This window comes from Eublepharis macularius, chromosome 18 (assembly GCF_028583425.1).
Source record: "Eublepharis macularius isolate TG4126 chromosome 18, MPM_Emac_v1.0, whole genome shotgun sequence".
NCBI lineage: Eukaryota > Metazoa > Chordata > Lepidosauria > Squamata > Eublepharidae > Eublepharis > Eublepharis macularius.
Genome location: NC_072807.1, coordinates 33,579,930 through 33,607,757, shown reverse-complemented (window position 1 = coordinate 33,607,757; position 27,828 = coordinate 33,579,930). Strand labels below are relative to the sequence as shown.

At 47.7% G+C, this 27,828-nt stretch overlaps 1 protein-coding gene across 1 annotated transcript in view; it reads left to right on the top strand.

The window, feature by feature from the left end:
- Nucleotides 1-26,984, top strand: part of ARID3B (AT-rich interaction domain 3B) — a 45,805-nt gene extending 18,821 nt beyond the window's left edge. Inside the window, exons 5-9 of the mRNA XM_055002181.1 lie at nt 16,527-16,710; nt 17,279-17,541; nt 19,998-20,252; nt 23,669-23,770; nt 24,698-26,984. Of these exons, the coding sequence (XP_054858156.1) occupies nt 16,527-16,710; nt 17,279-17,541; nt 19,998-20,252; nt 23,669-23,770; nt 24,698-24,855 (962 nt within the window). The 3' untranslated portion in view covers nt 24,856-26,984. The remainder of the gene's footprint in view (nt 1-16,526; nt 16,711-17,278; nt 17,542-19,997; nt 20,253-23,668; nt 23,771-24,697) is intronic.
- Nucleotides 26,985-27,828: the final 844 nt, after the last annotated feature.

The following is a 27,828-nucleotide window of genomic DNA, read 5'->3' as shown; positions in this document are numbered from 1 at the left end:
GGCTGCCTTTGGCCTTCTAGCTATCAGTGAATTTCCAAAGTTGCCCTGGTGTCCAGTGAGCCACTCACCCTTTCCTTGATAGTGCAATTTGGCTTGTTGCAAGATGCGTCGGGGCAGGCAGGCGAGTTTAGGACGGCCCTTGGAGGCTTCATGTGAAAGATAAACAGCAGATTTCACAGGCTCTTCTGAAAAGAGGAGGCTGAAAAGCAGGCGCAGACTGGGAAGTGCAAATGGCCCAGGAGAAAGTCAAGCTGAGCTGCCCATGCTGTGCTATGAGCCAGCACTGCAGGGCCCCACAGCAAAATGGGGCTGACCGAAGTTACTAGCACACTCACTGTATTATCTCCCCAGCTGGAAGAGGCACAGGAGACAATTGGTGAGCCAACAATTGGTGAGGAGGGGGCTGGGCCAAATGACCCCTGAGGCTTCGGCAGTTTCTGGACTGGGTTCCCCGTGTTCCTGGCCCCCCGTGGCCCACCAAAAAACTTCCCTGTAATTGAAATGGTCAGTCTGCCCCTGCCGAAAAGCCCTTTGCCCTGAATAATCATCCTCTGGGCACATGATGCTCTGAAAAGGAATCCACCATAGCTCGAATGTGCGGGCCTCCTTGGTCCTAAAGCACAGCAGGCTGCCACAGAGCAGCCACATGTGGCAAGTGATAAAATCTCTCTCCATGGCAGTAATAAAGGGGGAGGAGAAGCGGGTAAACCCTCTGCCCCCTCTGTGGCAGTGCAGCAGAAGAGGAGAAGAAACAGATCAGATGTGTCAGTGTTAGTCCGTGCTTTCAAACTGTAGTCCATGATTTTAGTCCCAGGATAGCCTCACATGTGCCCCGCCCCCCTTCCTGCACCTGTACTTGAAAGCGACTGTTTGCCCCTGGCAGGAGACCCTTCCGGGTGCTCTGCAAAAAGAGCCGAGTGAGAAACAGCCAAGCTCATTCAAGTGTTATCCCCTCCCTGCGGTGGTGGATAAACAGCAGATGTATCTATCCTTCTAATACAAACTTCTTTGCTCTAAAAACTAATTGAAGAACCAACTTCAAAGGGGGAGGTTGTAGGGCTAATGCAGTCCAGTGTCCCCACCACAAGACGAGGAGGGTGCATTCACTGTGCACACATTGTGGGGTTATTCCTGTAGTGATGGCAAGAAGCCCAGAAATGCCTGCAGGCAGTGCCAGCCTGAACTCAGAATCTTGGTCTGTGTTTTCGGAGGAGAATTCTTTCACCTTTGAGTGCTTCTCCTTTTTTTTTTTTTTTGAAAATGTAGAACGTCTATGCTTGGAGAACACGTTGCGCAGCTGCTCACGAGTCGCGTAGGAGTTGTATAATTATTGAAGATCCGTTTTCTTCTGCACCAATTGTCTCCTCATCTTCGCTTTGCCTTGGTGTGGTCCTTCTTCATATGCTTTAGGAGTTGCCATAAGTCAGTTGTGATTTGATGTCTGTGAATTATGTGTAGATCCCTTGGTGGTTATTTCCTGTGCATAGAGAGGCTAAGTTTAACAAAGCTGGAGAACACTTTCTTTTAAAGCTGGAAGCTTCTTGTTTAAATGCACTTGATTGTTTTCTGTTCCATTATTTGATGGGGTTATATCCGGATATGTTTGGACATTTTAAGAATTGAGATAGCCACTGTGAGTAAAGAAACATTGTATTGTCGAAGGCTTTCACGGCCGGAGAACAATGGCTGTTGTGGGTTTTCCGGGCTGTATTGCCGTGGTCTTGGCATTGTAGTTCCTGAAGTTTCGCCAGCAGCTGCGGCTGGCATCAGGAACTAGTCAGGAACTACAATGCCAAGACCACGGCAATACAGCCCGGAAAACCCACAACGTTCTCCGGCCGTGAAAGCCTTCGACAATACATCGAACACCTCTACGGGGAGGAAACATTCCAAGATGCCAGCCACAGCTGCTGGCGAAACTTCAGGAACTACAATGGCAATACAGCCCAGAAAACCCACAACAGCTAAAAAAACATTGCTGCTCTGCCTATGTGTGAGAGAACAAATGAACTCGAGGAACAGGAGGGGCAATTTTGTTAAGACTGCAAAGGGCACCGTGGCTGCGCAAAAGGTTTTGTTCATTTAAGTACCTCCTTTGTGACACATCTCATTTTTAAAAAAAGCCCTTCTGATTGTACCATGCTGCTACCGCTCAAGGTTTCGACGTGACCTTCCTTTTCCCAGATGGCTTGTCCATTCTGGTTTTGATGTGTATATACATAGAAGGGGCTTTGTAAGCTTCGGCGTGTGGTTTTAATGTTTTCCTGCTGTTGTGTGCCTTATCTGCATGTCTTCAGATGTGGAAAAGCTTGCCGCAAATGCTGATATTGATGAAAGCGTTTGGCGGGGGGTTCTTTTATCTACGGGCACCAGCGGTGTTTATCGGGCCTATCTAGGGAATACCCTCAGAGTCCTCCCTTTTCTCAGCCCCACCAGTTAATTTTATTGCTGCCTGAAAGGGAATATTCTGTAGCAAAGGACTGACTACTCAAGTGCCAACATTCTTTAAAGTCCTACCACTGGCTAGGAATTTGACACAGTGATAATTCCTACAATACCGTGCTCATTGTCAAGTTGATGTCTTCTTTTGTTTTTTAAAATTGTTTTTCATCATATAATCCACCTTTCCCCTCCCTTCCAAACCATTTCCCTGTTTCATTCTCCTTACCTCCTCCTGCTACAGAGCTGCTTACTTCTGCCAAAAACTTTTCTTCCATACAGCTTCTCCCTTGCCTCTCATCCAACTGCTCCCCCATCTTTTTGGTATTCAAACTGAGAGCCAGTTTGGTGTAGTGGTTAAGAGCAGCAGGACTCTAATCTGGAGAACTGGGTTTGATTCCCTGCTCCTCTGCTTGAAGCCAGCTGGGTGACCTTGGGTCAGTCGCTGCTCTCTCAGAGCTCTCTCAGCCCCACCCACCTCACAGGGTGATTGTTGTGGGGATAATAATGACATACTTTGTAAACCGCTCTGAGTAGGCATTAAGTTGTCCTGAAGGGCAGTATATAAATCGAATGCTATTATTATTATTAAATCCTGTCCACTCTACCAACTTTTGACTGTACCTTTTTTGCCCAATGAATGCTATCCCTTCCCTCCTTCCACCCCAGATTCCTATTCAGACTTCCACATTTCCCTTTTCTTCTTAATGGGTTCCTTGCAGAAATAGACAAGAAAACTCAATAGCAGATGGGCTTTTTCTGAGCTGGGAAAGTTTAAAATGATCCACCTTTCATTCCTTGCTGCAGGCTCCTGTTACAACAGAGTTGTGCAAAGTACATCCCAGTTGCCACATCCAGCCCTAGGAGCTTTTCATCTGGCCGCGTAACAGTTTGTCAGGTGCACTGGCCTATTGTTGTCTAGCAGAGTTGATGCTTCCCCCCCCAAATTGTTAAACCAACTTGATGGTCATTAAGAGTGGGAGAAAGGGCCCTGGTTGGGGGTCTCCCCAGTTTTGCCTTTTAACATTTTTCTTTATTTAAACTCTACACCATAACATAATAAACAATAAACATAGAGAATAAGAAAAAACGCACAATTCTAGACATGACACACTGACAATACATATATCTATATTATTAAAAGGGAAAGGGAAAAAACAACAACAACAACAACAAAAACCTAGATTACACTACAGGTTGAGTTCCAATTTTCTCCGCAACAAGTATATATCATTTCTAGAGTCACACTTATTCTAGGTTAGTCACAAAAGCCCTCTTTTTTCTATTGTTCATGTTTCTTAATCCATAAATGGAGATGTCATCAAATCCTTGTTATCCATTTCATGCAAAAAGTCTATTAACGGTTTCCGTTCAGTCAAGAAGTTAACTAATGTCCTTTCTCCAATCAATGCAGTAAGTTTTGCCATTGACACAGACTCCAAAACGGGAGTTTGCGTCAGTGGGTCTGCCCATTTTTGAAGGTTCTGTCTCTTCCTGCCTCAGCATACCTGCTGGGCTCCTGTGTTCGGACCGTACAGGGCTAGAAGTGCTGGAATCGCCTACCCACTGTGTGAATTAGGCTTCCAGCGGCTGGGTAAGTTCTGTGTGCCTGGCTACGTTCCATGCAGTTTTGTGTGGAAGGACTCTGGCAGAAGTTCGATTGCTCAGAGGTCTCATTGGTGTGTGTCTGGGGAGGGGGAAATGGATTCATCTGGTTCCCCTGTATCAGCTTAGTCTCTCCATAGAAGTTAGTTAGCCATGCTTGTCTCCAGTCGAAGAGCAAGATTCAAGTCCAGTAGCCCCTTAAAGACCAATGAGATTTTCCAGGGTATAATTTTTGATAGTGAAGAAGGGAGCTTGCCTCGCAGCAGCTTATACCCTGGAGAATCTCATTGGTCTTTAAGGTGCTACTGGACTCGAATCTTGCTCTCCGTAGAAGCACAGTTCCTGCTCGTCTGAATGTCTGATGATCCAAAATATTTAACTCCCTGTACAATAGATGGCATGGGGATGTTATACTTCCTGTTTTGCTAGGGGATGCCCAAAATCTGGTAGATGGCACGTCTATTTGGTACGCTTCAACAAGTTCATGTGTCAGCGCTTGGGTATCAAGAGAAGTAGGACTTCTGGCCCTGATGTCACCAGAGGTCTTTCCTTCATATCCGAAGCAGGCAAGCTTAGGGTGTCAGCATTTCAGCCTCAAGTGTCAACGGAGGGATCTGTTTTAGCCTCTTTCTTCTCTTTGCTGTGGGGGGTGGGGACTGTGTTTCAGCTTAAGATTTCACTGGGGAAGGGGAATTGGTTCAAGGGTCGGGGGGGGGGGGTGAGAACCCCACCAGTTGCCGAGCTGTCGAGCATCTGGTAAAGATGTTGTGAGTCCGAAGTATATTAAACCCAGCTGTGTCAGTAGCCAGTGGAGCGATTGAACACTAGTGAGGCTTATCATGAAGAGGGGTATACTTCGGGCTGTGCAACTTGTCTGATAAAACGGACTGTGATGTGTCAGAATCTCATTATTGGTAGGGGGAGCAAAGCTGTAATATTTCCATGGGCGCAGATAAGAACTGGGCCTCACGTCAAATATAACATGATTAATTGCCTCCCCTCCCAGCTACCGCTTTGATAACTGTGTCTGATGGTCCGCAGGCAGATCAGGTAATGACGAGGAGGTGCGAATACCTGCTGTGGGAGCGGGCAGAGGTTGGGTATGGGGTGGAGAAAAGTGCTGAAGTCTTCTTTGGATTTTCCTTCTGCTGAATTTTTCATATTAACCTTGCACCCTGACCCACGACTAGAACTAATAACTCATTGCTTTGCTGTGCACATGGCGATTCTGACCATGGGCACGGAATTCTGTGTCTCAGCAATTGTATGTGCGGAGTAGTGGGGGGGGCGGTATTGCCTCATGGCAGGTAAGAACAGGTCCTTTCATCCAATATGACTTGCCCCATGTTTGCTATAAGGTCCCTCTCCCCAGTTGCTTCAGGAGTTGGAGTTCTAGATCCTAATGCAGCCCTGCTTGATGGCAAAATAACCATGGAGGCTAGTGAGCTCTGAGCTGAATGGAGGGAAGGGCATCATGGAAAAGTAGGAGAAATGTACACAGATGGGTATAGGCAGAGAGCAAAAGGGCTCCAGTTTCCCTCTTGTCTCCCGCCCCCCGTCCCACACCGTAGTTCCTTCTTGCATCCCTTCTTGTAGCAACCTGTTGCTTAGCTACACCACATCCACTGCCTTCTATACCAAACTCTGCAAACTGCAAAAACAAGACTTCAACTTGGATAGCAGGTTCAGAATGAAGCAGGGAGACTGGAACCACGTGCACATCAAGGGAGGACTCTCTTTGGGGTCCCCCCCCCCCCCATGATTTTGAAATGCTTACTCATGGCTTCCTCGGTATAGAGTTTTCTTTTACTATTCAGACTCCTAGATCTCCATTACCTATTTGAGATCTTAAAAAGTATTTCCGCCTAATCCCAGTAGGCGAACCACCGCCACACCCTTAGCATATATTCCTCATTTTGCAATTTTTTAAAAATGCCAAATCTCCAGGATTTTTAGGGGGGGCTTTGAATACAATGCATGTGCAAAATAGGAGATGGCAAAAAATCTGTCAAAAATATATTCAGAAACTGCTGAAAATCAGAATCCCGGTGTATTCCGATTGATCGTTTTATTCAGGAGAGTATTTAATGCCAACTCCGACAGGATGTTCAGAGAAGCTCAGTAGGTTTGTCTGCCTTAGATTGAGAAAGGAGGCAGTTGTGAACCTTACAAGCCCTAAGGGAGGTGTGTTTATTGATTCCCCCCCCCCCACCCCAAATATTAAGCTACCGCTGGCATTAAATATCTCTGGAACAATAAGTGCATCTGTTGCAGTTGCTCTTTTTATTTTCTTATTTTTGTATTTAGCATTTTCCCTCTTCTGTGGTTCTAGAGGACCACGTATCAGACCCAAGACTCTGTGCTTTGAACAAGTAGGCACCCGAAGCCAGGAACCTGCTGCTTGACTAATTCTGAGTGCCCTAAAGTGATCTTTGGCAAAGCCACAAACATATCAAGGATTTGAACAAACCTTTAATTCCACACACATACCCAAGAAAATCAATATAACCACATTGTCTGAAAGGGGAAGATCAATCTACGTGGAAAAGTGCGTCACAAACATGACAAGACATATTTCTACATCTTAAAGAACTTGGCAGGTTTCCATTTGATTTCAGAAGTCAGTTCAAATCGCTGCTGTTTTGAAAGAGAGCACGGGTTTTGGTTGAAACCAGAATATGTGTTTCATATACTCCAGTAGGGTCTTGATTGACATGATCCTGGGATGAATTTTTTTTAAAAAAAAATTGGCTATAGATTCATTTAAGCACACAACAGCTCTGCAAAATTTCAACAAAATCTACAGCTGAGATGCAACCTGTGTTTATTGATTTGATGTGGAATGCCTTCAGCTCTTCACAGAAATAAACACACACACAAAAATCTCTGGCATCCTGAATATTGGAAGGAAAATACAGCTGCAATAAGTATACGTGCCGGTCTCCGCGTGCAGAAGAGTTGCCACCTTGATGCAGAATTTGGAGCCTTGGTGCAAGAGTAGACATAATACCAGCTCCGTCTGTCCCCCAGCGTTTCTTCACCGTTTCCTCAACTTCTCTGTAGATCTTTTATCCTTCCCCTTCACATTGTGCTGCCTGATATTCTACCTAACGATATACAGATCACCTGATGAAGGTGATCTGTAAAGAGAACAAACCTACTTTATTATAGCATAAGCTTTCAAGAACCACAGCTCTCTTGGTCAGATGCAAGAGAGCTGCGGTTCTTGAAAGCTTATGCTACAATAAAGTTAGTTAAAGGTGCTACCGGAGTCTTTACTATTTTGCAACTTCAGACTAACACGGCTAACTCCTCTGGATGGAAAGAGAACAGTTTCCCTCTGCCTGTGTGGAGCTGGAACCCTGGTGGGCGCAAAGCCCAGTTTGAACGTACGTTTTAATTTTAGTTTTGAAAAAAATCAGGATACATACATGCTGTTTCAGGCATTTTAGATGGAGAGGCAGGATGGAAGTATTTTAAATATGTGCTGGGTACCCCTCTCTGAGAGTGTAGGTCTAGAGAAAGAACAGTCTGTCGTCCTGATACTATCTGAGGTTCAAAATGTCCATCTAAGAGTCAGCCAGAGTTGAATAAAAAGATGAGAATCCCACAGCTGAATGGAAGATTGAGTTAAGTAGAAAAGAGAATGTTTGTTATGTTATCATTCTCTCACCTTCCCACCTTATTAAGGCACTCAATGAGGCAAGCAGGCAGTAAGAGTCTAATAAAACACTATAATCTGTCCTGGCCACATGCTCTGGTCACATCCCCCTTAGATTACCATAAAACCCACTTTGGCCCTTAGATTTCTATTCTGTTTGGAACTTTTGGCAGTAGACATCAAGATTAACAAATCTCTAGGGACGTGCAGACCTGATTCTCTTTTCATCTGCCTCGTCGTAGCTCTTCTGCGATGAGCTCCTTCTTAATTCTCGCCCCAGCCTCTGCCAGCAGATTCAGCCAAGTATTTGTCTCAACTGGAGTGAAAGGCAAGATGTGAGCAGTCATAGAACATGATACAAAGAAGAACTCTGCCCCTCCACCTGTTCCCAGTGTACCCCCCCCCCCAGTCACTTGGAGAGAAGTCCACAGTCCCAGCTATGCCACTTTGGCAGAGACTGTGCTACATGGGCTGGCATTCATCATCCAGTTTAAAATGGTTGGTGTGCCATTGTCCCATTGCCCCAAGTTCCCCTCCCAAGAAGAATTCATCGCTCTCGGTTATAGAGCCTTGTCGTCTTGGGATCTGGACGCAAAGGCGAGATATGCCCTTTCGTCTTGAAAAGGAGGCCGCTGTTTATTATCTGTGTCCCAGGCTCCGTCTGATTTTGATTACTCGGTATCAGAGGTGAGGCAGCCTGGGATTACGTGGCATTAGGGGCCAAGAGAGAGGGGTTGTGTTCATGAGAAGGGAAGTGGCCCGTTTCAGCCCGGAATCCTAGAAGAGAGGAAACGGCCCACCTCTCTTGTGCCAACAAGAATGGAGCCCCACTGCCTCGATTGCCGGCAACTTTATAAATACGGCACTTTCTGTGCTTGGGGGGAGGGGGAGGGGGAGCCATACTAGAAAGTACAGTAAAATGAGTTTGCCATCAAAAGCCAACAAGTCTTGTGCTGTGCCCCCGGTCAATGACCTTTCCCTCTGGAATTCTCCCCTCTGACCCTCAGATCATTAATCCCCACACTGCCAGATGACAGTAATCCATCATAGGCCCTGACAAACCTTTGCAGCCGACTGTGAAAGGATCCGCTCCACCTCTGCCTCTCTCTGTCCCATGATGCTAGTTTTTCAGTCTTTCCTGTTCCGCACAGAGGAATTTGCCTTTCCCTTTCTAACCTTGTGTGTGTGTGTGTGTGTGTGTGTGTGTGTGTGTGTGTGTGTGTGTGTGTGTGTGTGTGTGGAGGGTTTCGGAGTGTTTTTATTGGTCTCCACCTATGAAGCACTCTGAACCTTGCAGATTAAAATACCGCTTCTCTTTTGCCCCTTTAGTGGCTTGTAGAGAGGTGGTCAAAAAATCCCACCCTAGCTCCTAGGAGTTCCTGATTCCCCCCCCCCCCCGCACAAGAGCTACAGTAGCAGCGTGGTTAGAATGTTGGACTAGGAGCAGGGAAACCTCGGTTCAAATCCATCCTTGCCGCAGAATCTACCTAACTTCTCACCGGGTTGTTGCGAGGATAAAACGGAGAAACGGAGGAGCACAAAGGCCAACCCCCAGTTTTTTATAAGAATGTTGGGATAAAAATTATGAAATAAAAATGAGGTGTGTTGGGGAGGATAGACAGAGCACAAACTGCCTCAGGTTCACTCAGTGAGCTTTTTCCTGCAGAGGAGTTGTGGAGGGGGGGGTATCTTCCAATGACAGTTGGGTTTCAGTTAATTTCCTCGATTTGGTCACTCTCTTGACATTCGGTGTGTTGCAGGCCTTCCAAAGGCACCCTTCCTCCCGTCTCCATTGTAGCATGATTTATACTCTGTTGCCTACTTCGTAGTAAGTAGCAGAACTTCAAAATCTTTGTTATTATGTTTTGATGCTGTGTGGTGCATTACATGCATTTCATGCAAGATCTTAGCCTTCCAACTTCCCTTTTGAGGGAGGGCAGTAACTATCCCGTGGTTTCGGGAGAGGCATGTATCAGCTCAGGGTGCGAAACACCAGTTGTTGAAACTTAAAAGGGAAGGTGCTGGAAAAAGATAGGGGGGGATTTTGAATACTGCTGTTGGGCACGAACCGAAATACAAACCAAAGTTCGGCACGAACCAGGCCAGTTTGTGGTTCATGAACTGGCGGTTCATCAGAGCCCATTATTGACGAACCACCACGAACTTTAGTCTGGTTCATTTGGTTCGTTACTACAGACAGCCTGGCCCCAATCAATCAGTTTCCTAGGCAACGGGGGATGGGTTTTCTGCAGACCTTCTGCTAACCTGGAAGTGACGCTTTGCTGACCCCAAAATGACATTTTCACAAACCAAATGAACCAGTTCGCAAACCGGGGCATGTTCGTGAAAGTTCATGGTTTGTGAAATGCGGTGAACTGCACGGTTCGTTTTTCCCCCGGTCCGTGCCCATCTCTCGTGCTGTTCATACTTCTGATGGATTTGGAAACAAGAAACAGCCTGATAGGGAGTCAGACCATTGGTCTGTCGGGGTCAGTACAGTATATTCCAGGGGTCACCATCCTTTCCTTTAATGAGAGCTACGTCTGAGTGATGAAAAATGTCCTGATCTACTAAAACAGATGTCGGCATCCATCGTCCTTGTTAATCTATTAAATTTGCTTTTCCCTGTTCCCTAGCTAAATGCAGCACTGGTTCCAATCCCTTTAACACAGAGAGACACAGCAGATCAGTCGATTGAGCATTCCCAGGTATTTGAAGTTGGTGCGACCGTTCTCCCTCCTGATATTTTCCCTGGTCTCCTAAGGGATGCACGAGCTACTCTTGAGCAGCTGGTGAGATTCAAGAAGCTCGTGAGCTACCTGTCGGAGAGCCCCCCCCCCCCCCAGTCTTTTCTAACTGGCAGCAGCTCTTCAGGGTTTTGGCCTGGAGTTCTTTGCCTTCATCTCCTACTTGATCCTTTTTTAACTGGAGATTCTGGAAACTGAATCTGGGCCCTTCTGTGTGCGAAGTAGATTCTGTACCACTCAGATGCAGCCCCCTCCCCATGTGGGGTCACTGCTTGGGAAGGACCTTCCCAGTTTCCCTTTGGACTGCCCACAGATGCTTCTTCGAAAGCACTGGCGCATGTGAACCAAAGGACAAATGCGGCCCATAGTGAAATATGCTTATGACGCTGACTGTGGGCTGGGAGCCAATCCATGGAGGGTTTCCCAATCAGTGCCTGCACAGATTGGCTCTGGGCCCCACCCGTTACTCGGAGCCTCCTTAACAGTTTCCTCCCCTTTCACTCTCTGTCTGCTCCATCTGTTCACAGGATCAAGCTTGCTTATGGAGAAGTTAATGCCGTTCTCTAAATTGGATTGAGGAAGAGTGGGCGGGAATTAGGCACACGGGAGGCCCTGAGGGAGCGTAGAAGTGCATTTGCTTGATGCGCCAACTGTACATTCTGGGCTTTAATCTCTGCTAAGGTTTTCATGCGCCCCGCTAGCTCCTGCTCTAGCTGAGAACATCGGCAAGGGCAAAAGTACATTTATCAGAAACGGATGAGTGTATATGCCCTCGCCAGCAGTGTGGGTTTTCGGGGGAAATTTTGAACCGGAAAAGTTTTCCAGTTCAAACTTAAAGAAATGATTTAAATTTAACTAAAATTTTAGTACAGTTAGTAGAAGAAGTTAAATGCACTGTGAACAGGCAGCGGGGTTTGTGCCTGCATCGTATCCCATATAACAACAACAACAACATTCGATTTATATACCACCCTTCAGGACAACTTAATGCCCACTCAGAGCGGTTTATAAAGTATGTCATTATTATCCCAACAACAACACACATCCTGTGAGGTAGATGAGGCTGAGAGAGCTCTGAGAGAGCTGTGACTGACCCAAGGTACCCAGCTGGCTTCAAATGGAGGAGTGGGGAATCAAACCCGGCTCTCCAGATTAGAGTCCCACGCTCTTAACCACTACACCAAATTGGCTTTCCAGCTCTTCTAAGAGTCTCTCTACACAAGACTTCTGATGCGTGTTCTTCACACGTCAGGAAGCACAATGTTTGCCAGGAAGTGTCGTTTTAAATGGCAGAGCTGGCAGAGATCGCTCCGGAGGGTATGGATTCTCTCACAGCCCTCCACCGCCTCTAGCATGCCAAACTGTCTCCCCTTTTGGAGCCTTTGCCCTGCTGAGGCTTGGTTAATTCAAAGCTTTAAGCAGCGAGGGTGGCAGGGCAAAGGTTCGGAAAGAAGAGACAGTCCGGCACGCCAGAGGCAGAGGAGGCTGTGAGAGAATCCATCTCCTCTGGAGCAATTTCCACTGGCTCTGTCTTTTAAAACTAAGCTCGAGGGGAGAGTGACTTTAAATTTAATAATAAATAAATATATAAATACCGAGTCTAGCAACTTGTTACTTTTAATGAAAGATAGAAATCCAGGCAGAGCAAACATGGGGACACATCCAGAATCCCGGGCCAAACCTGGACACTCCGGCCATTTGGCAACCTGCTAAGTTTAATGTGTCCTGTCTTGGGCAGAATATCAAGGATTCGTGAATGTTTTCTGCTATGGAATGTCACTGAAGTTTATAGGAAATGTGTCCTGTGGGCAGCATCTCTGGTGTTTATCTCGGGGTTTCTTTTTCCTTCCTGTAGCAGCAGTTTATCTGTGTGATCTCCACTCTCTGGCATTTCCTATTCCGATTTGTGTTTGTGTAGCTTCTTTGTGCAATTAGTGCAGAAAAAATTTCCGTGAATTGGGTACAAATTTTACTTTAGCAGGGCTTTAGATTGAAAGGCAGACCTGCCTGTTCTATGGTTAATTTTTGGCTCTGCGTTATAACAGAAGGAGCCTTTTGTTTTAGCACTATTCCTTAAATAGTTAACGGTCAGACATTTCCTTTGGTATTTTCATTTGTGTTGTCTGTGGGCTTTTGAAAACGTATGGTATCTTCAACCATTTTTTCAGCCCAAAATACCTGTTTATATCAATTTTGTTTTAATCCAATGTATCTATTAAAGTATTGTTTAAAAGGCGCTCATAGAAGGGATCCTCAAGAAGGTGTGGGCCCAGGCAAGTTGCAGAGAAGCCTGGCTGTTTCCTTTTCTCCCACTGGGTTTGCTGGTAACAGACGGCAGCTCTGAGCTGCACCCAGGCAGAATGGAAGGATCCGAAAAGCCAGTAACACACTCTGTGTAATACCTGTAAGCAGGGCCTTTTTTTCAACTGGAACGCGGTGGAACGGAGTTCCGGCACCTCTTGAAAATGGTCACATGGCCGTTGGCCCCGCCCCCTGATCTCCAGACAGAGGGGAGTTGAGATTGCCCTCCACGCCACTGGCGCGGAGGGCAATCTAAACTCCCCTCTGTCTGGAGATCAGGGGGCGGGGCCAACGGCCATGTGACCATTTTTGCCGAGGGTGATTTAAACTTTTAAAAACTCCCCCCTTGTTCCAGCTGACCCAAAGTGATGTCATTGTGCGGTCCTGAGTTCCACCACTGAGTTCCACCACCTCTTTTCCCAGAAAAAAAAGCCCTGCCTGTAAGGGTGCCTGCTTGCTTCCTCTTCCTTCTTTAGCCTCAGTTTGTTTCTCTGTTCTCTCAAAACAACTTAGCTTCTACAGTTGAAGAAAGGGTGGTCTGTAAAATGATTTGCCTGTTGGCTGCGTTGGCCCAGCTGACCCATCAGGCAAATCTAATGCTGCTTGCATTCATGAGCGCTCCATTTTAAACAAACCCCTGCGCGTATCCCCGCTGTTCCACCTTTCCTTGAAAAAGCAAAGCCGTTTCAGGAAGGGGTAATTTACTGACTGGCATGTCTGTGTTCCTGCCCACCATTTCTCTGTTGCTAATCACATCACATCAGCTTTTGCCGGAGTAGCAGTAGCTGCTGCCGTACAAACTCCTTGAACTTGAACTCATATCCCAGCTATGACCAAGTGCACCCCCAAAGAACTCACAGCAGGAAGTTGCTGTTGCCCGGCTGCAGTTTGGCCGCATAGTCAACATAGGAAAACCTGCTCTGTTTGAATGGTGGGGGGGTTGCCTGTGACAGGTCTCGTGGTGTTCCTGAAACCAGGAACAGCGTTCATGTCGGTTGTTGGGGGTTTTCCGGGCTGTATTGCCGTGGTCTTGGCATTGTAGTTCCTGACGTTTCGCCAGCAGCTGTGGCTGGCATCTTCAGAGGTGTAGCACCAAAAGACTTCTTTTGGTGCTACACCTCTGAAGATGCCAGCCACAGCTGCTGGCGAAACGTCAGGAACTACAATGCCAAGACCACGGCAATACAGCCCGGAAAACCCCCAACAACCATCGTTCTCCGGCCGTGAAAGCCTTCGACAATACAGCGTTCATGTCGTCCAAACATCTCCCTTCAGCCCCATTTTTTAAATGCTTGCTGAAATTTCCTGTGATCCGCAGCTTGCAGACCAAGCGAGGTTTACTTCTGAATATGTTTCACCGTTAGAAACAGCACTTGCCTTGTTCTCTTCTCAAGTCTCGGGGAATTAACGAGACCACCAGATTGTTGGCTGATGGAAGGAAGTCGTGCTTGAACCGAAAAGGAAGTGTTGTTTAGGGGCGACTGCCTTAAAAGCATCTGACCTGCGGACAGCCGTTGAAACCTTGAATGCCGGCAGCTGTCTGTCACGGGGTGATAAATCCGTTGTTTTCAGCTGCTGATGGGCCCAAGCAGTCTTGAAGTCGGTCAAGTGCAACATTACGGCCAGACTTCAAAGGAACCTCTCCGATGTTCGGCACAGGATGTTTGCCCTTGTGCAGTAACACACATACCCCAATCCATCTTTCAGATTAAATTTAGTTTCTCATGGGTTACCGGAGTTGTTTCAGACCTTGGAGAGCTTCGTATGTTGTTTCATTCCCCACCACCACCACCCCCAAATGTAGCCAGTATTTGTTACCAGGTTAAGCTAGAAGTGATGCTTTGTGCTTTTATCCTAACTGTAGATGGGGACCCAGAAGTGGATCCTGCCTCGTTGATGGTTAGGCATAGAGGCTACAAGAGGAAGAGGCAGAACAGGGGGGAGAAGGGGAGAAGGCTACAGGAAGCTCAACAGAGACTTTGGCTTTGTCTCTGTGTAGTGTGCAAAAACGTCAGTGAAGTAATCCTAAAGAGTCCAGTAGCACCTTTTAAGACTAACCAGCTTTATTGTAGCATAAGCTTTCAAGAGCCACAGTTCTCTTCATCAGATGCATGGAGGGTATGAAGAAACTGGCCAGAGATATATAGATGGTGAGGGGAGGGGGGAGAGGGTGCAGGGAGTGAGGGCCATGTAAATGCAAATCAGTTGCAAAAGTCATGAAAGAGGTGGAGTGCGCAATCCAGGCTGGGTGTGACCCCTCCATTGCTGAATTTGAATAGAATGCCTGAAAGGCAGTTACTTCTGGTAATGAGATAACCATCCAGAGTCTCTATTCTGGCTAGTTTCTTCATGCCGTCCATGCATCTGATGAAGAGAGCTGTGGTTCTCAAAAGCTTATGCTACAATAAAGTTGGTTAGTCTTAAAGGTGCTACTGGACTCTGCACTATTTTGCAACTACAGACTAACACAGCTAACTCCTCTGGATCTCTGAAATAGTTCTGTTTCACAGTCGTGCTTCATTTATTTATTTAAAACATTTTATTCTCCTTTGCCTTTCTGCCTTGCAGATAAATAATATAAAAACAATAAAAATACCCCAACCTCCCCAGAATTTTAGAAAACACAGTTTAAGACTGCCAGTAAATAGAGAAAACTAAATTAACTAAGTTAATTAAACGCAAAGAGCAGGAATGTAAACTCATACAGGTTATGTTGGGGGAGCATAGAGTTACTTTGCAAGGTGGGTCTTGAAAAGCGGAGTTGAGTTTAGAAGTGGGTCTCCATTTGAGGGCCTCGTTGGTGAATTTCCTTTAGCCTCCTGCGACGCCTGATCTTTCTTAGAGGCAAAAAGCAAACATGCTTCCCATTCACTGAGCACATCTTTTTTAGCAGTGCCCAATGATGGTTGCTTGAAATTTGCAGCATCAAATCATACTGTGTGCAAAAGGGAAACCGCCTACACTTCCATGTGGCAATTCCAGTGTAGCTCTCTAGCTTGTTTCTGGTGGGGGCTGGGGAGCTGTCCACCCTGGAAAATATTGACGCAGAAGGAGTTGCTCCTTCCTTCTGCAAGCTGTGGTGCTCCTGAAGGGAGGAATTTAAGTCATTCTCTCTTGCATGGGCCATAGCTGCTGTTTTTTCATGACTCAGAATGGGGCGTTGCCGGCTGCTCCTCTTCTCTCAAGCTGGGTCCCATCTCAGGATGTGCACATACAAGGTATAATTTATTTTCAGTCACTCGCACACATATGTATGCATGCACGTTCACCTTGCAGTGTGTGGCTTGCTTCAGTCACATTTTACAGAGGCCAACTCTGATGGAAAACTGACAGAGATGGGCATGAACTGGGGTGGGTAGGAAGCCGAACCGTGCAGTTTGTGGTTGGTCACGTTTCACGAACTACGGACTTTTACGAACTTACCCTGGTTTATGAACCGATGCATTTGGTTCATGAAAACGTCACTTCCAGGTCAACAGAAGGCCTGCAGAAAGCCCATCCCCCCTGATGTCTAGGAAACTGATTGATCGGCGCCAGGCTGTCTGCAGTGATGAACCGAAAAACGAACCAAATGAACTAGCCTAAAGTTTATAGCGCTTCGTCAGAAACGGGCTCCGATGAACCGCCGATTTGTGAACCATGAACCAGCCCAGTTCATGCCGAACTTTGGTTCGTACTTTGGTTCATGCCGGTCTCTAGTGGCCACCTTTTATTCTTTCCTCCCTGCATGCTCATTCTCTCCTTATTCTTCCCTTTTTATCACCTGGCTGCAGGAACACCAATCAACCGTATCCCTATCATGGCGAAGCAAATCTTGGATCTCTACATGCTGTACAAGCTGGTGACCGAGAAGGGCGGGCTGGTGGAAATCATCAACAAGAAGATCTGGCGGGAGATCACCAAAGGCCTTAACCTCCCCACCTCCATCACCAGTGCCGCGTTTACTCTTCGCACACAGTAAGCAACGGAGCCTTTCACAAGCTGCTGTGTTCTCTCCGCACGTTGCCGGGTAAAATCGGAGCACTGGGAAATAAGCGTAATTTGGGAGATTGCAGGGACAGGCAGTGGTCTGCTGTGTCACGGGAAGGCTCCTTGGGCTGGAGGAAAGCGCCACCTCCTCGGGGGACAGAACCCCCGGATCACTCTTTCTCTTGTGCACTTTGTGTTTACTGCCCTCCTCTCGTTTTCACAGGGTAAATTTATTTAATATAACGTCTTCTCCCAAGGCAGCTATCAAAAATGCACTTTTAAGCAAATTTATATAAAACTTAGCATAACAGACAAAGGAAAGACAAAGCATAGATGAGTCAGCCTGGGTTGTTAATCCACCCAAGAGCCCTTCAGCTCAGTCCCCTGGACATGCCCAGGTAATAAATACCTACAGCAGGTATTTTATGTGTAACAGACCAAAATTATTTGGCAAGCATTGTGGTAGAGCGAAGGCTTAGAGCCAGCCTCTCGTCTGTGGCAAATGCCACACACCGTCCTGGTTCTTATGACATCCCTGTCTCTATTTTCCCTCTAGGTATATGAAGTACCTCTATGCCTACGAATGTGAGAAGAAGTCCTTAAGCTCCCCGGCGGAGCTGCAGGCTGCCATCGATGGCAACAGGCGGGAAGGCCGCCGGCCCAGCTACAGCTCCTCCTTGTTCAGTTATTCCCCTGCCGCCACAGGGGGTCCACCTTCGCTCCTGTGCCCTCCCAAGATGCGCTTCCCCGTCGTCAGCCTCGCTCCTAGTGGTGGAACCAGCAACCCTCATGTCTCTCCGGCAGCAGCTCTCAGGAAAGGTCAGCCTGTTAATGCAGAATTTCCATTGCCTTAAAGGGCAGTAAAGAGTCCAGAGTCCTGTAGCGCCTTTAAGACGAACCAACTTTATTGTAGCACAAGCTCTCGAGAACCACAGGTCTCTTTGTCAGATGCATCTGACAAAGAGAGCTGTGGTTCTCGAAAGCTTATGCTACAATAAAGTTGGTTCGTCTTAAAGGTGCTACGGGATTCTTTACTATTGTGCAACTACAGGCTAACTCCTCTGGATCTTAAAGGGCAGTGTGGCAAGGAGCTGGAGGACTCGGCAGTGGGCAAGTGACAGGAATGTAGAGCCAGAGGGCAGGGTGCAAAACACTGCCCCCTCCAACAAACGAAGAAGGTCCAGCAAAGATATGTAGTGATACCTGCCTTTATTAACATTCTGCGTTGTGAAGGATGGGAGATAGCTCAATATGCCACGCAGTTTGGTTTGATTTGATTTATTATATTTCTAGCCCGCCCGCCCTACAAGTGGACTCAGAGCAGGCCACAACACCAAAGCACATATAAATTAAAACCATACAATAAATGCAGAAAGATAAAAATACCATCTCATGCAATACAGGTAGAATGAAAACTCTCCGAATTCAAAACGTGGCACTAACTGCCACACAGTCCAGTATGCTCGGTCATTGCGGGGTAGGACAAAGGCAGACAGCCAGAATCATCAGCAGGACACAATAGAAGTGGAACGGCCCAGTTTGGAAAGTGTTTGGGACCCAGTCCTACTTTTATTTTCTTTTACTTCCTTTATTTATAGCCCACCTTTCTTACCGGGACCCAAGGTGAGCTACAGAATAAAGGCAATGAACTCTCAGAGCCTAAAGCATCAAGTGAATAAGTGCTATAGTACGGGATTAAAATAAATTCTGACCTCCGTATGGCAAGGTAATCTGTCAACAGTGTAGTAAGTGGAATTACAAAGGTAGAATTACAATGCAGTAGAAGTAGGATAAAGCCCAGACTAATCATTGTAGGAGACCACAATCCTATTCCATTATAAAGCCGCCCTCCTGGACTGAACGGCTTGGAATTAGGCACAGCAGGTCCTGCTAGGACTGGAGAATCCCCACCTCTGGGTTCCGACCGCTGCTTGGTGAAGCAGCGGGAACAAAACGAGTGGGGAAAGTGATGTCACGCAGCTCCACAAGGTCACTTCCGGTTACGCACCGGTCCTCAAAAGCACCTGGTGTTCAGCTCCCGGGGGGTTGCCAGCTACTTGGAATGCTTCCCGCTGTACTTTGGCTGCCTTTGTTGGCTGGATCCGGGATAAACGTTTCGTTCTTACCTTTTATGACATTCGATGGCTTTTCTCCCTTTCTCCACTTCTCACCTTTTTTACCTACCTACTTATCTTAGAATCACTCGTCTATTAAACTCTTACCGTCATCCCTTGAACTCTTTCCTCCACTCCCAAAATTCATTTGCATTTTTCACCTCTGCCTTCCGAGTCCTCTCACCTACCGTAGACTTCCCGAGTCCAGTTTCTGACTTTTAATAAGGGTTCCAGACACGATCTCCATCTCCCTCGACCAGGCCTCCACAATTCCCTTCGGCAGGGCAAGTACCCCCCAACATGGCAAGGATCCATACTCAGGGGCGACGTTACAGTTCCTCCCTGCACCGGTTCTGGAGAGGCTCTCTGCTACAGAAGTTAATGCTTTAATATTTAATCTGCCCCAGCTTTCATGGGCTGGTTTTATTGTAAACAGCTTTGAGCAGCAGGGAAAATTAGTATAGAAATATAGTGAATACAGGGAGGAGACAACTTGTGCTTTAGCGGCCTGCTCTGAAATTCAGAGCCCTGAGACGTGCGCACACCCTCCCCAGGGGTCTTGAGAACATGCATGGGACTTGGAAGTGGGGCCATTGGTGTCATTAGTATGACCAATTAGTAAGTCAAGCCCAAATGTAATTGTTCTTGTGTCATTAAATTTTTTGACGAAACAGCTTGGTTTTTTTAAAACACTGAACCCTTTTTAAGCCCCACCAGACTAACTCAAATCACTTCAGTGATAACAGCAGCAATACAAGCGGCCTCATGTACAGAATGTGGTTGTAGTCCTAACTAGCCCTTTAACCGTGTCTCACCCTGTTGGATAAGGCACTGCTCAGACAACCCGTCACAGTATTGGAAAGCATCAGCTACTTGAGTGGTTGTTCCAAATTTAATTGCACCTTGCTCGGTCCTGCCTTTTTCCACAATAGCTGTCGTCAAGGAGTAACTGCTGTGCGCTGGTTGAGAAGTCCTTCTGGATATTGCAAAATCTGTCCAGAGCTACTGTGTTTAACAAGCAGATTGTTCAAGATAAGCTGATGCCAGTTAAGGTGAAATAAATGGTCTCAAGTCTTTATTTTGGCAAGCCAGCAACTGTTCCTTGCTCACCTGGGGAAGGCACCTGGTCGAGATCCCAAGAACCTCTCTTCTGTTTTGTAGGCGATGGCATCCCTGTGACCGTGTCCACGCCAAATCGTGTTGCCATGCCTGTGACCTTGGCGAACCAACAGGCCACCGTAGCAGCCCGGACGGCCACTCTGGAGCAGCTGAGGGAGCGCCTGGAATCTGGAGAGCCCCCTGAGAAGGTCTCGCGGATGACGGAAGAGGAGCAGCGGTTCGTCCAGCAGGCCTTCCAACGTAACCTGTTCAGCATGGCGCGGCAGCTGCCCATGAAGATCAAAATCAACGGCCGAGGTGAGGAGGGAGGGTTAACATGCTCAGTGGCACGCTTGCCCTTTGAGGCAACCCATGATACAAAAATCAGCCCTTGGATTGAGTGATAGACTTCCGGTGTTTCAGTGGGTCCTGATGAGCTCAGAGCTAAAGCTTTGTGTTCCTGGCTAACCTGGGATTCTTTCCCTGGGGTTCTGTGTCATTTCTTGTCCACAGTGACTGGTCTCTTTGCAGCGTTCCTCCTGTAAACATATATTACTGTACAAAGCTGCCTTATATGGTATTAGATCGTTCATGTCCCTGTAACTCAGTATGGTCTGTTCTGACTGCCAGATGCAATAAAAAGGGATGTGTGGAATAAACCTAAAAGCGACACATTAAACAACAAACGGCAGATAAAAACCTATTACAAGACCATATATAATCCTGCTAAAACAATTGCCCTTTAATAAATACACAAGGTAAGTTTCAGTACTTCCTTACCTTGGTCTTTATGATACCTTATTTCTTCGTATTTGGAAGCTTTTTGACCTATACGTATCTTGTGTATTTATTTATGTTATTTATAGTTCGCCTTTCTCTCCGAGACTCAAAGTGGATTACACAGTGGAAATCAATAAGATCAATGGCTGGGACATTCAATAAAGAGTACAATAGGAGAGCGGTTGCACAAATTTGAAACCAAGCAGAAATCCAATACAGAGCCAGAACAATGGTGAAACAAAATATAAGCAATCTAAAAAAATACATCAAACAACGCAGAAACTACCAAGTAGGAGAATACTTGCAGCAACACACAGTACAAAGTAATAATAATAACTGCGCTTAATATACCGCTCTTCTAGGCAGATTAATGCCCCACCCCGAGCGGTGAACAAGTTAGTGTTATTATCATCCCCACAATGGAGCTGGGGAGCTGGGGCTGAGAGGAGTGGCTTACCCAAGGCCACCTGCTGAGCTCATGGCAGGAGTGGGATTATGAACCAGTAGGGTGCTGATTCACAGCCTAACCACTGTGCTACAGTAGTACAGTACAGTGGTAGAGTCCACAGTCCCTAGCCGTTTACCAAAGCATCTCTGAACCATTTCGTTACAACATGGCTCCCTTACCTGTGTGTAAAAAAAAAAAAAAAAGGAGGGGGGCTCCTGAATAATTTAGACAATGGTTTATATGGTCTTGTAATAGATTTTACCTGTTCTTCAACCCTTTTTTGGCTTGTCAACTCCTCTCCCGGGCAACCTGTCCTCCAGACTCTCCGGAAGAAAAAGAACTTTTCCCAGTTTCCACCCCAGGCAAATCAACCTGTCTTACCTGTAATCTTTTTATCCACCCCTTCCTCCCAGAATAACAACATTACTAATAACTTCCAATTTATATACCGCCCTTCAGGACAACTTAACACCTACTCTGAGCGGTTTACAAAGTACGTCTTTATTATCCCTACAACAACCACCCTGTGAGGTGGGTGGGAGGCTCAGGGAGGGGGATACACAGCTCTTCTCTGCTTCCTCCTCTCCTTTAACTTCCTAACAATCCTGTTGAGGTAGCCCAGGCTGGGGGAGAGAGTCTCTTGTGGAGCTTCATGACTAAGCGGATCTGAAATTGGATCTCCCTGGTTCTGGTCCAAAGCAGTTCTGGGATGAAACCCGTATTACACCGCGCTGATCTATTTTAACTGAAGATGTCCAGAACTGAAATACTGATGCCTGCATGATAGAGCCATGCCCTCGACCGCTAAGCCACGGCCGCTTCTCCCTCCTCTGAATTGCATCCTTTTACTCTCGCAGCTTACGACAAGGAGCTCAAAGACCCCATGTAATCCCTCCTCAAGTATTATTCCCCCCACCCAATTCATTCCCCCAGCTATTAAAAAGGATGGATTGCTACATATGCTGCTTAGATTTGTTCACCTTTCACCATAGCCAAAACAATTTTTTTTTTGCTGCTTGAAATGTTTAGGTGGAAGGTAGTACGGGTTGTCCCACCTTTCTTAGCCAGGCGGAAAGCACATTCCCTGTCCCACACGAAGAACAGTTCAGTTTTTCAGCTCTAAATGTAAAATCATAGACGGATGATGCAGAGGTTCTGTCTGGGTTTTGTTTTTTGCATTTTTCACCACTCCACAGCCACTTAGGTGAACAGTCGGACTTTATGCCCGATTTCACAGGCTTCCAGCCCAGCCCTTCGTATGTTGACTAGGCAGTGCTAAGGAAAGCTCAAGCCCATGTTTGCATTGAAGATGAACGCTCTGTCTAGGACTTACGAACGCTGGCAGCCAAGAAAGGGGGTGGGATTAAAGCACAGATTCCCTTGCAGCAAGGAACCCTTGAGTGAATGGGCAGAGGACAGAATCGTGCTTGCTGATGTAATTGTGTGTGTGTATCTGTTAATTTAAATTTGAAACATGGCAGTGTTAAATGCATCCAGCCCTTTCCAGAGCAGTGTCCCATATTACTTAAAAGACTTTGGGAACCTAAAACATTTACTCCCTCACCTGGTGAAGAATAGTACTGCAGGCTGCTGTCTCGAGGTGGGGCGTGTGTGTGATTAGGGGCAGAAATAAGGTGGCTGTATTAGGGGCAGGTTTCTTTGACTTGTAGGCAGAAGTGCATTTATGGAGAAGGGGACACGTATCTTGCAAAAAGCAAATCTAACAATGTTTAGCAAACTGGTAGTCCTTGGCAGCAGGAACGAACAAAGCCTCACTTTAGAGATGAGCTTTATGAAGTTCACAGAATGGCACTGGGGAAGCTGTGGCATTCCTCTCCCGGGCTCTTATCAGCCAGTGGGCATCTGTGACCCATGCACAGTTGCTGTTGGTTATCACAACCGACATATTGGCTAGTAGGAGCAAAAATTCACTTTTCAAACTATAAAATAGTTTGACCTGAATATGAGTTTGGGGTGTGTCTGTCGGGGGCGGACCTCTTTGCTGCAAATAAAGAACGACTTTTTTGCCACGCACCAACAAACAGCTGCCTCCAAGCTACAACCAGGCAGTTGTTCATAAAGGCCGTTAAGTGGAAATATGATGGAAGCCACGGTCAGGAGGCTCCACGGTGCCTTTACCAGAAGCCAGTCTTTGAATCCTCTTCATGCCTGGTACAAATAAGTCTTCAAATTATTCTGATTTCTCCTGCATTCACTGAGATGCAGACCCCATTCAGTAGCCAAACTACTGCGCATGCGTCCTATTGCATAGAGTCCAGTGGATTTTCCCTAGCACCATTCGTCCAGCCAGAAAACAAGCCTTCGTCTGTTTTGATTGGCAGGGAAAGGCCGTAAGACAGAGTAGGGCAGGCTCTTGATCCCATGCCACGGCTGTTCCACTCGTGGGGGAAGGGGGCAGAGGTGGGTTTAGAGCATCAGGGAATCCTTAATAATGGGATGACCATAATCCAATTCACGCCGCCGCCTTTTCTTCCTTTCCAAGCAGAAGATAAATCAGATTCGGCAGCAGCGGCAGCGTTGAATTGGACCCCATCTGGCTTCGGAAGCATCAACATGTCAGTGGAAATCAATGGCACAATCTATGCTGGTGAGGAAGCCTGCTGCCTCTGACAATGGGGGGGGGCAGGCAGGGGTGGGCGGACTCGTCACAGGTGGGACCCTGAATTTGAATCCAGTGACACCTCGGAGCCCAACACAGTTGTCAGGGCCATAAGCTTCTGAGAGTCAAAAGCTTACACCTTAAAAATCTTGTTGGTCTCCGAGACGCCACTGGATTCAAATCCTGCTGTTGTGCTGCTGACCAGTACGGCTACGTGCGTGAGACTATCAGAATGGACCCTGTGGCATCAGACTCCAGTCCAGCATCCTGTTTCCACACCGTAGACTCTGCTGTCATCTCCTCTGCCCTGTCCAGGCAAGGGGACGTGCCGCATGCCCTGGGTAGAGTGGGAGGGCAAACAGAACCTCACTCTGAGAACTGGGAGCATATCGCCAAGATCTTTTGCCTGCAGGGATCAGGGGTTAAACCCGGGACCCCTTTCCTCTCTTTGAGAATAGCCCAGGTGTTGTTCTTGGGAGAGCAACAGCAGCTGGTCTCGAGCAGCTTAGAAAGGTTCACCTGGATGGGATCGGAAAAGCTTTCTAGGAATACACCCAATTCTAATATCATATAGGATAAACGTCTGGGTGTGAGAGATGCTAAAGGGGCCACCTTCTCTTATCTGAACTTGCTCATCAGCTGAGATCCTGTGGGGAGGAGGGCTCCCATTTTCGAAGGGGAGGCAAGTGGCTCCTAGGAACAGGGCCTTCTTTGTGGTGGCATCCCAATCACGGGGCTCCCTTCCCAGGTGTTTCTGCTCGGCCCTGTCTTTGGTGTCCCGTTCTGCCTCAAGATTTTTTTTAAAAAACCTGATTCATGTTTCAGCTGCCGTCTCAGTCGGTTCAGGCTGACTTGGTTTGATTTGTGCCGGGAACGTCCTACGTTGTGTTTTTTCCCTCTCTGTCTGCTCTGCAGGAGTGCTGTTTGCGCAGAAGCCGGTCGTCCACCTGATAGCCGGATCCAGCACACAGAGTACCGGTGGCGGGAGCAGCAGCAGCTCCCACTGCTCCCCCAGCCCCACCTCCTCCAGGGGCACGCCCAATGTGGAGCCCTCAACCAGCTGGTCTCTCTGAGCAGGCTCCGGCCTCGGAGGGTCTCCTGGAAGCCTGAAAGGAGCCGGCCGAGTTTTCTTTCTTCTTCTTCTTTTAAACCTCATCTTGAGGGCAACCCGCTTTTGTGATCGGCTGATGGCAGAGAACGGGCGACTCCGTGCCGGCCGAGTTCCCGTCGGGACGGTTCTTGCTGTCTCTCCTTAGCCTTTCTTCAGGTTCTTGCTGTGTCCCTGATGGGGAGGGGGGGGGGTTAAAGGGTGGCGAAGGGGACACAGGGCGTGTTTCAATCAGGGATCCTCTTGAGGGGCCGTGCATTTTTGTAGATGACTGAGTATCGCCATGGTAGCAGAAGGCTGGAGGGGGATCAGAGCAGCCCCTTCCCCAAATCAGAAGCCCAAAGGAGTGTGTGTGTGTGTTTTAAATTTTAATATGGCTGCAGTGTAATGACAATCCTTACCCCCGAGGCGGTGGGGGCAACACGGCTGTTCTCTCTCTCCTACCCCCGTGGACTCCTCTTCGCAGCTTGGCCACGCACGTTCGCACGCTCGGTCCCCTCCCTGACCCTTCTGTGCACTGCTGGTGCGCGAGTCTCGCCTTTTCCTTCCCTCGTGCTCGTTGCTTGCCCAGGCTTCTCTTTACCCTGCCCTTCCTTCCTCAAACTGAGCCTTCTACCTTCCTCTGGAGGGCATCGATGCCTCGAGAAAGACTTCGCTGCTGCTCTATCTGCAGCCAGACTTTGGGGGGCCAGGGTGGGAGCCTGCGCTGGCCCTTTTCCATGGCAGAAAATTTCACACGTTCCCGCGAAAGCTCCCCTGCTGCCCAACGGGGCCTCCCTCTTCATGGTCAGCTGTGAAATTCCTTTGCAGGGCTACCGGGACCTTTTCTTCCCTTGCCTGCCAAATATCTCAGAGTGAGGGTGGCTTGATTTGGGGGGGGGGGGGCGTCGTCGTGTGCGACATGCAGCTCTCGCCCTGCCTTGGAATGCCTCCAGGCCACGCACTGCCTGTGTTTGCTTCCTGGCCTCACGCTCTCGGGCTTGTAGCACGGCCCCTTCCGAAAGCCTAAGGAGACCCAGGTGGTCTCAGTTGTGTGTGTGGGTTTTTCTTTTTTTATCCCATGCCTATCCCCGAGGGACTTGGGAAGAGCATGTGTGGCCCTCACTTCCTCTTATCGCCTCTGAGAGGGGTACCCAAGGCCAAGTTTCATGGGCAGGGGTGGTATTTCAACCTCTCCCCCGCCCCTAATCTGATGCACTCTAGTCACTGCACCACACTGACTCCACATAGTATTTGCAGAGGGAAGCTGACCGCTCCCTGAGCACAATGAGATATCGCCCCCGTGTAGCTGCATTGCAGCTCCACAAGCCCCCCCACCCCTACCCCGGCCCATGCTTCTGAGCTCCCTCCTTCCCTTCAAAATCCTCATAAGGGACACGGGAAGCGTCTTGGATGCTGCAACATCCAACGTTCCTCCTCCTCCTCCTCTTGCTCCCTTTCCCTTGCCTCTTGCCACACACAGTTTCCTGCCTCTCGCTTGCCCCCAGACCCAATTCTGCTCGTTCTGTGCTGTGTTCTCCCCATCAGCCCCTCCCTCCCTCCCCACCACCTGGTTCCCTTGCCAGAGAGATCAGCCTCCCTCTCTCCTACCCTGGCAATCTCGGTCATCCTGCAGATGTGCAGCAGCGTCTCCTGAGCAGATAAAAATACCTCAGAAATATGTACTTAATTGCTGTGTGTGCGTGTGTGTGTATATTTTTTTTTCCTTTTCTCTCTCAATTCTGGAAGGATCCACATATGTTAAAGCTTCTTTTTATATGTCTCGTTGACTGCGTTAATTTTTTTTTTAATGTATCGTAGCACCAAAGACACACCCATCCCCGTCACCCCACCCCAGATGGAACCCCTGAGTGGGAAAGATCAGGCGGCTTTTTAAGGTGTCCCAGGAAAAGGGCTGCAAGTGGTGACGGCCGCCGGTGGATTTCTCAGGCAGGCTCGTCTTGTGCTTGATTTAAAAAATAATGGAGGGGGGTGTTAAAGAGTTTTTGGAATATCCCAGCTGAGGGGAATCCTGATGCTTAAGCGCTGGCTGGCCTCTGCTGTTCCTCTGGTATTTTTAATGCTAAGGTAAAAGATAGTCCAGGCCTGTCCACTTTCCTCCTGAGTTTACAGGATCCAACTCCAGCATGCACAGTAGATATGAACTATGAGTGATTCCGCACACGTTGGATAATGCACTTCCAATCCTCTTCATAGATCATTTGGAACGGATTTTTTTTGTGTGCGGAACAAAAAATCCACCTCAAACGACTGGTAAAGTGCATTGAAAGTGCATTATCCAACGTGTGCAGAATCAGCCTCAGACAGGAATGATCAGAGTCTTTGGTTCAAAGACAGCTGGGTCCGAACACAACTCCAAGTGCCCCCCGCCCATTTTATATAAGCCGCACTGTTAGCAGCGGTCGCTTTCCAGAGAGAAGGCAGACACCCCCCCACCCCACCCACCCCCCGGCCAATATCTTGGAAATTCAGTTCTTGGAAATTCAGTTCATTGTTTAAGCTGCTGTTCTGTCTTGGTTCTTCTGAAAAGAGGCGGGAGGTGAGATCTTCACAAGCTTTCTTCTTTAAAAAATATGCCTGTGAAGAAGAAATTTCTTTGGAACTGAACAGCTGCCGTGGACACATCCACGGGGGAGGACACCAGCTCCACTTTTTATAACTCTCGTCAAGGAAGAAAGTCCCAGGTGGACTTCCTGTTCTGGCACCTTCCAGGTGTGTTTCTCTGTAGAAACGTGTCCCAAATCTCTCCTGGGTGGAATGTGACGTTTGGAAGAAGCTCTTGTGGGAAAGAGTCGTTCGTTTAATGTTCTCTCGCCAAACCCCCCCCCCCCCCGCCCCTTTGATTTGTTGCCCGCTCGGTTTGCAGTGTGGCCTTTTTAAACAAAAAGAAGCGGAGAACGAGGGTGTGGTGTTGGATTTCTGCTGGCTTTCAAGAACA